This window comes from Pinus tabuliformis, chromosome 3_2, assembly GCF_031772625.1.
Source record: "Pinus tabuliformis cultivar Carrire ecotype Pingquan chromosome 3_2, CPIR1, whole genome shotgun sequence".
NCBI classification, from domain to species: domain Eukaryota; kingdom Viridiplantae; phylum Streptophyta; class Pinopsida; order Pinales; family Pinaceae; genus Pinus; species Pinus tabuliformis.
In genome coordinates this window covers 767,512,128-767,520,963 of record NC_142302.1, presented here as the reverse complement: position 1 = coordinate 767,520,963, position 8,836 = coordinate 767,512,128, and the positions used below count along the sequence as shown (strand labels likewise).

The window sequence follows — 8,836 nt, the reverse complement described above, 5'->3', positions numbered from 1 at the left end:
ATGTAATCTAGGAAAGCATATGAGAAAGTAAATCTTATTTCAATTTAATCTAGCTCATGAAGAAGGGACTCCTAACTTAGGAGTTCCTGGTTTTCCTTCTCACATCAAAACTAGCTATTGAAAGGAGATCAACCTTCACACAACAAAACATGGCCACAACATGAATTCATACTAAAATTATCTACAAGTATTTACAAGAAAGAAATAAGATGAACATCATAATTAAGATTAGTATATTCACAACATTACTTTACAACAAAGTGCACTTATCTTAGTATGGGGATCCTTCCATTCCTCAATGAGCACACATGAGCAACTATCACACCTTAAGAATCAAACAACACTCATAACTCATGATTTTGGAGAAAATGATATTATTCATGTTGAATGAACAATCATAAATTTGGTGCTAATGAATAACTGATAATTGTTTTCTCTCCCTCCTCCTCCTTCTTAACATGATTTGGAGGATGCTCCTCTTATTTATACATGAATTAGGGATATCTACTCAATAAATGTAGATCCCTTAAATATCTACTAAACCCACACTTGTCTCAACTTATCCCTAAATACTAGATACAAATCCCATGACACATCAAAATCTCCATGATCTTTCTCCTTGGAATATGGTCCACCTCTTGAGTTGAAATTCGAATTTGATCTTGGGAGGCCACATAAGGGTGCCTTGGAAGCTTCCAAATGATCTACACATGTCATCAAACTCAAGCCACTTTTAGGTATAAGCAAATACATGTTATTTCTCTAACTTTTAATCATAAATTCACTCTAAATACATGAAATTAATAACTTTGGAAAATGAGAACATAAACTCATATGGTAATGGAAATATAGGGTTATGTAATGATAATATGATGAAATGAGGTGACAAAATGAGGATAAAGGTGAAAATGGAGTGAAAATTGAGGTTAATTTGGAGGCCCAACATACCCCCCAACTTAAGTTATTGCATGTCCTCATGCAATCTATTGCATTGATCATGATTTGATCTTTTGAATTGTCTTGCTTTTACATGAACTTTGGCTGATATCAATTTTTTTAACTTCTCATAATTTTCTTTTTGACAACCTTGTTCCTTTTTGCAAAGTCTTCTCTTTTAAAAACATTTGCTTGCAACATATTATTTTTGTTGGTTCTTGTGTGACAACCAAAATTTGTTTAGTATTGGTTCTTGTGTAACAATACTTTCATTGTTTTTGTGTTGCATCAAAAGACTTTGAAAACATTTAATCGATTGCAACATATTATTTTGGTTGGTTCTTGTGTAACAACCAAAATTTGTTTAGTATTGGTTCTTGTGTAACAATACTTTCATTGTTTTTGTGTTGCACCAAAAGACTTTGAAAACATTTAATCAACCTTTCTTTCTTTGATCATTATTTGCAAAACATGTAACATTTGAATCATAATGCAATAGTAGTTGTTTGGAAGAAGTATGTTGGTTAGGATGATATGTGTAGAAAAGACATATATGACATATGGAAGGTGATAATGGAGTATGTACGTGAGTATGAACATGGTTTAACATTTTCCAAAAATTATAATTTTAGTATTAAAGGAATTGTATGATAAAAAGCTAGGAAAGAACATACCTTTATTTACCTGAGTGGACAAACTGTGTATATGTAGAAAAGTGTAGCTTTTGCTGTTGAATCATGGAATGAAGAATACAAGAATGTGATCTGTGTCTTGGTTGCATATATGATGGATGAAGTCGAGAATGTGGATCCTTTATTACTATTACTGAACCTACTGAATCTTCGCTTGAATCAGATAGTCTTCGTCTCGTCCCATATCGTGGCACAATTCTTTCCATGTGAATGAATGTGTCGATGTCGAACATGGAAAGAAGTCATTGGATTACCGACCATTGATGAATGTCGTTAACCAATGCGAGGCAAACTCACCATTAATGTCAATGAGTGCCAAGGTACCCAAGTACATCTTGCGAAGTGCGAATGAATGAGCTAATGTCGAGCCACTCGCAAGATCCAACAAACAAGGGACATTAATGTATTCCCATTCTTCGTTGGCGAGAAGACTTGCCATTAGGGCATGCAAGCCACAAGGTACTAATAATGACTCTAGTCTTTATCCCAGATAAGGTGTTGAGGTCGATGGGTCAAGACTTGTTGAAAGGTGGGCCTTAAGGAATCCCACATCAGTCAACGCGAGTTCGTACAAATGATTGGTAGGACTATAGATACAAGATGTTATGGTCAAAAAGTTTTTATGGCAAGGAAAATAAGGCAATGTAGAGAGATGGATGGTTTATTCATGAGGCAAAAAGATGAACTAAATGGTAGGCAAAAATGTATGCAACTCAGAAAAGTAGACATGTATGAAGTCATGATGGATAAGGCAATGAATCATGGATGACTGATGAGGCTTTGAAGGAGAAGTGTGGGTAACATATCATGACGCAAAAGATTTCTCTGTAGCCACAAATATCACGACATTTGTAATTAACTCCTTCAAGCTTTCAATAATGAATGTGATTTCGAGAGATCACATCTACATGGACTTGGATCATCGCGCACCAGTCAAAGCTCAGTACAAATCTTGCATGAAAATTGTGAGAGCTTTTTAAAGAACATAAAATACAAGTATAAATGCTAGCAACAAAATAAAGTGAAATGAATTTTTTACCTGTTGCCTTTGCGCGCTAGTTCCCAACTCCAACAAGACAAGTTAGCGTAAAATGTTTTCAACACTTATGAAATGTCCATTTGCAATTTTTTAATTATTTTGAATTTTTTTTTTTTTTAATTGGTTTTTTTTTTTTTTTTTTTTAATTGTTTTAATATTTTTTTAATGGCTTTGATTTTTTATTTGTTTTTTTTTTTTTTTTAATTGTTTTGATTTTTTTTTAATTGTTTTATTAAAATTTGTTTTGGATGGTTATTAAAATAAAAATAAAATAAAATAAATGTTTTGCATTGTTTTGATTGTTTTATTTTATTTTTATTTGAATTGTTTTAATTTTTATTTTTTTTGAATTAAAAAAACTTTAAACCTAACATTTATTTTGTATGGTTATTAAAAAAAAAAAAAAAAACTAGAAATAAATAAAACAAAATCAAATCTAAAAACAAAATATTTTGCATTGTTTTGATTTTTTTATTTTTTAATGTTTTAAATTTTTTAATTTTTTTTTTTTTTTTTAGAATTCAAGTCCCAGATATTTTCAAAAATATAAAGTGAAATACACCTGAAGGCTACTTCACCCGCTTACATCACATAGCAAAGAAAATAATTCATTGGCCAAATTACAGCTCAAGCATTGCTTGAAATTGTCATAATTGACCAGATCTATTACTTAAGCTTACCTGTATGTAGCTTTATTTCCAGAATTGTCTTCTGCAAACTGAGCTTACCTGTATATAGCTTTATGTCCAGAGTTATCTTCTGCAAATTGGCATAGACTTGGGAGGTTTCCCACACATCATAAATACCACTTCAAGAAGATTGACATAGAACCAGACCTACCGAGCATTTCTCTTACTAATTAGATCCCAATCCTTTTGGTCCTCCATCTGCCGAAGTCGTTGCTTATGGTATTGTCTTTATTGCTAATACTAAAGAACAAAGTAAGACAAGCAATTGCAGCTCTGCTACTGACAGAACGAAGTAAAACACTCCAATCCTCCCAAATAGTGGAAATTATATTCTGAAACTGCTACTGGTATACTTGGCCAGCCAGTCCAAGCAGAAGGAGAGCCAGCAGGGGCAGTATCTCAGAAAAAGCCTGCGAAGATTCTGCTCTGTTTTTACTGCTGGAAGAAGTGGTGTTAGCGTCAGGAAGTGGAGTAGATCCTGAAGAGGTGTTGTTTTCACGAAGTTTAGAGCAACTGTTGGAAGGGTCATTGAGGCCGCATTTGGTAGGGAGCTCTAATGCCTCAGTGATGTTGACATTGAATTGCTGAATGAGGTCACTATTGTTCAACAAGTTACACAGGCATGGCTTATTAGCATTGTACTCTGTCATCAACGGAGAGCAGCACGAACTGGGGGGTTTAGTGGCATTCAGATAATTCGAACAGGGCACTAGCGCGGCCCATTATGAAACAAAAAACAAAGATTAACCCAACAAACAATCAGTCACTTTGATTTCTGAATGCCCAAAATCACAATCAATGGCCCTGAGAACTGATTTATGAAAGCCCCAAACCCCAACAATCAACCGATTGATTTCTCAAACACCCATAATCCAAATCCCAAATTGATTTTGATGCAACACGGTTCTACAAATAAGAATTGAATTTGGTAGTATAAACTGCTTAACCGTAGCCTGTGCAAGTAAAGCAAAAGATTCTTACCTAACACGTGCGTGCCATCATAGACAATGAGAATTCTTTAAATCTGTCTTAAACACGCCGAATTGTAATTGACACTTTGTTCTGAGAATCCAGGCTGACAAGCCAAATGAAGGATTGTGCCCGATTGATGCTATGATTTAAATTGTCGAGAGCCTTTCGGAGCAAATGCATATCACCGATCTGAGAGGCTTGAAGAATTGCACAAAGATCATACGTTACAGGAGCACGAGCTTGGTTGAGATTATGCCTTCCTACGAGATCATTGGTCAAGGTAAATATTTTCCGCTTCCTGCAGTATCACCTCTATCAGTAACTCATCATCGCCTTTTGTCGACCGATCCTGGCTGAGGAGGACTTCGAGGTGCTGCACAAGGAGCACGCCTTCCTCCATCGCAGGGATATAGCACCTGATAATTGTGAAAGCACTGGTGCAGACACTAGGGAAAGCAGCACCTCAGCTTCTACCTTACAGCAGTTCGCTTCTCTGATTTCAATAACTTTCTCATTTTTTAGCAGAGCATCCCACATAGCTTTATCCGAGGCTAGTGAGATGACCATTCCCTGGACAGCAGGATCCTCGAGACATCAAATTGTTTTGTTCCACTCAGCTTATTAAAAGTTCAGTATTCAGACCGGTTGCAGTTATTGCTTCATATATCATTTCTTCCGTGACAAAGCCGCTGCAATCCCACCAGCAACTAATCCTACTGCAGTGATCGCAATACCTATGCCAATCACACCTTCTTTTGTAATTTTCTCTTCAAGTACTTTCCTCAGTGACAATGCTTGCCTGAAGTCTGGAGATATTTGTAATGCTTGGTCTAAACATAGTCTGCTCCTTGGATAATCTTCTGCCCTGTAGTGACCTACTGCAAGAAGATAAAGTATCTCCCTTCTCTGCAAAGGGCCGCCATCTCTGTCTAAGGCAGCTTCCAACATTGCTATCCCTCTTTGAACGTCTGGAGGACGTCGTGAATGTACCAGCGCCCATGATAACCTCATTATGCTCTCAGTGTTACCTATACCTTTTGCAAGACCATCTCCTTCTCCAACAAATTCTCGCTCACAGTTAGCGATAATGTCCGCATCTATCCACGGCAGGTTATCACCCGATCCGAAGAATGATCCAATGGAATCCATAATGCTGTTGATGTTTTTAGCCATGATGCCTTCTCAAGCAAACCCAAATTACCTATCTATGAAGTATGTCAATGGCAACCAAAAGAATGACAAATGAAAGTAACTTGAAGGCTAAGAGATTGCATGAGAAATTGGCGCGATCTATCCCAAATTTTATGAACTGAAACCTGAACTGGCGCGATCTTCTCCATGAAGAACTGAACTGAAAACTGATTTTCCTCATTGGTCAGTTTGACTTCTAAAAAATGAATGATGGACTGGGGCAATCGATATCCTAGAGAGAGAGAGATCACAAGAAATCCGAGAAGCCAACTTTTGAGGAGTTTCAAGGATTTTTCTCTGATTAATTTTAGCTGATGCGTGAAAAATTACGGGCAGTTGAAACCGCCACAAAGCATGATTGCAATATGATAGTTTTTTAGTTGACTTTCACAAGGCACCCTTCGAAACAAAGCAGACACGACTCCAGCATTGAGCAGATCTGTACCTCTACGAGGATCAGACGCCATATCTTGGAAGGCAGTACCGCTGAGAACAAACTGTGATTGCCCAGATGATTCGTCAGCGACCACAACGGTCACTCCCGTTTCGGAACACAGAGGATTGCCGGTGCATTTTACCTGATAGCATGATCCACAGCCTTTTCCTCCTTTGTACAGATCTGGACTTGCTGAAGCCACTTTTGAATCAAAAGGAAACTGTTTCACAAGGCTACCATATCCGCATGCACCGCCTTCGCTTCCGGCGCCATCTGCAGGGCCATTCCACCTTGCAGCGGCGGGCTGCCAACCTGCCCCTTCCCCCTCAACCGCCGCTGGATGGCGTTTTCCCACACGCACGCCCAAAGCGGTGTGAGAGCATATCGTTATCGTTAAGCAAGCTCCCAGCGCTACCAAGTAACCCACGTAAAGGTTCCACTTCATTTTGTCTGAGGCAATAGTAACCGTAGTATTGCGAGAATTAGGTGCAAAACTGTTGATCCCAACCCAACCGGCGCAACTGTGGGGTTCTGCTCCCCTCCGCAGACTCCAACTCGACCGATTTAATGACAAGGGAATTAGAGTATGCGTTGCCAGATAGAAATTTCCAAATTTTTGACGGAAAATGGAATTAATCGAGACGGGAAAAAGAGCTGAATGCAATGTGCTCTCCTGCTGTTGATCCCGCAGCCCATAAATTATTATTTATTTATTTATTTATTTATGGTTTTGTATGGTTATTAAGAACTAAATGAAATTTTTGTATTGGTTTTTTTTTTTTTAAACTAAAAAACAATTAAATTTTATTCCTAAATTTTTATATTTTTTTAATTTGATTTATTTTCTAATTTAAACAAAAAAATAAAATTGATTTATTTTGTGTTTTTTATTAGTAAATCAACTTTTTTTTGTTTGTTTAAACTAAAAAAAATAAAATACATTCTATTCCTAGTTACTACCAAAATAAATTTAAATAAATAATTAAAAAAATAAAAAATAAAATAAAAAAGAATTTATTCCTAAATTTTTTTATGTTAAAATCAAATTTTATTTTATTTTATTAGTTTTTTTAAATTGATTTTTGTTTTGTTTTTTTTTATTATTTAAATTAAAAATGAAAACTAAATTTTTTTTCTAAATTTATTTTTATAAAAAAAATTAAATTTATTTCGAAAGAATTTTATTCTATTCTATTTTTATTCTATTTTTTATTAAAATCAATTCTTTTTTAAATAAAAGAAATTAATTTTTTAAATCAAAATCTTTTTTTTTTAAATTAAAATTTTATTCTAACCCTAAAAAACTTAGGATTTTTTTATTGATTTAAGATGATTTTTTTTAGCAAATGGAGACAAGTATATTGCTACCCTGAAAACATTTATAAACATGCTACTTTCTGATCCTCGAGATCGTACAAAGACGCAGGAGGAGAGCATACTTATTCAAACTGAAAATATGATCCTACCTACTCTATGCTAATTGAAAATTACAAACTATTACGTGTAATTAAATTTCCAATCTAACCATTCATGCAATAATAGTAAAAATATATTCATTTTCAATTTCGCAATTTTAAAATGAAAATATACAAGGATGATCGAATCTAGTTTTTGTGAGTATGATCTAATGAAATAAAAACAAAATCGATCTAACCTCGTACTTGTTTGAAACCATCGAAACCACTTGTCGATAAGGCTTTCATAAGCGTGATTTCCACTCTCATTCAGATCATGATGCAACTTCTCTTCGTCCTCCTCAATTTCCTGTTCAAATAATTGTTCATCGTTAGATATACAAGATTCTTCAAATGTTAATTCATTGTTTTCTTCTAGAGGAGTAGTTAAACTTTTGGCAGCTGTCAAGATCTCTTCTTCGCAAGAAGAGGAGATCCTAACACTTGCTAGGATCTGAGCGAGTTGTTCCAAACTTATACTCATCGTTTTTCCATATATACATATGGATCTCTATTGTGTTTTTGTTTTTTTAGTGAATGGGGGGTTTTTGATTTGCGTTCTATTTCTATGTTTTCTATATGAGAATAAACTTAAATGAAAATTCCTAAATGCAATTAACCCTAAATGATCCTAAATAAAAATTCTTCCTAAACAATCTTCTTAACTAGCTTACATCTAAGTTTGCTTCCCCGGCAACGGCGCCAAAATGTTGGGCAATTTAGTTGTCTGCTAAATCCCTGTCATTTAATTTATCAATCCGGGGAATCGTAAACTTAGAAGCAAACCAATATATATGGGACCTTAGATGAAATAGGTGTAAGAAGTTTGTTTAGAATGGAAATGCATATTACAAATCTAAACTATCAGATCTATTTTATGAAAGCATAAAAACTATTTTTGATCAATGAAATTATTTTACTTTAGAAGATAGAGAAGAGTCTCTTGTTCAAGAGTCCTGATTGTCCTTCTACCATCTTTCTATAATAACATTGCCAAACACCTAAGAAAGCAAGAAGGAAAGCATATAAATGAAAGCAAGTAAATATTGTTTCCAATTCAATTCCTAGCTTATGGAGAAGAGTCTCCTAACTTAGGAGGACTTGATCTCTAGATATTGAAAGGGAATCAATATTCACATAAATGTAATCTAGGAAAGCATATGAGAAAGTAAATCTTATTTCAATTTAATCTAGCTCATGAAGAAGGGACTCCTAACTTAGGAGTTCCTGGTTTTCCTTCTCACATCAAAACTAGCTATTGAAAGGAGATCAACCTTCACACAACAAAACATGGCCACAACATGAATTCATACTAAAATTATCTACAAGTATTTACAAGAAAGAAATAAGATGAACATCATAATTAAGATTAGTATATTCACAACATTACTTTACAACAAAGTGCACTTATCTTAGTATGGGGATCC

The 8,836-nt window shown here is 34.9% G+C and overlaps 1 protein-coding gene and 1 pseudogene across 1 annotated transcript; both read right to left on the bottom strand.

Annotated features, from left to right (window-relative positions):
* Nucleotides 1–4,910: 4,910 nt before the first annotated feature.
* On the bottom strand, nt 4,911–5,621 carry LOC149182885 (mitochondrial fission 1 protein A-like). Its single transcript, XM_089418641.1, has one exon. The coding sequence runs from the start codon at nt 5,499–5,501 to the stop codon at nt 4,995–4,997; it is 507 nt and encodes a 168-aa protein (XP_089274767.1). The 5' UTR covers nt 5,502–5,621; the 3' UTR covers nt 4,911–4,994.
* A 224-nt stretch (nt 5,622–5,845) lies between these two features.
* On the bottom strand, nt 5,846–6,400 carry LOC149182884 (putative expansin-B14 pseudogene; annotated as a pseudogene).
* Between the last annotated feature and the right edge of the window lie 2,436 nt (nt 6,401–8,836).

Excerpts from the sequence above, each read along its gene's own strand:
- LOC149182885 (XM_089418641.1), bottom strand. The coding sequence starts at position 5,501 with ATGGCTAAAAACATCAACAGCATTATGGATTCCATTGGATCATTCTTC.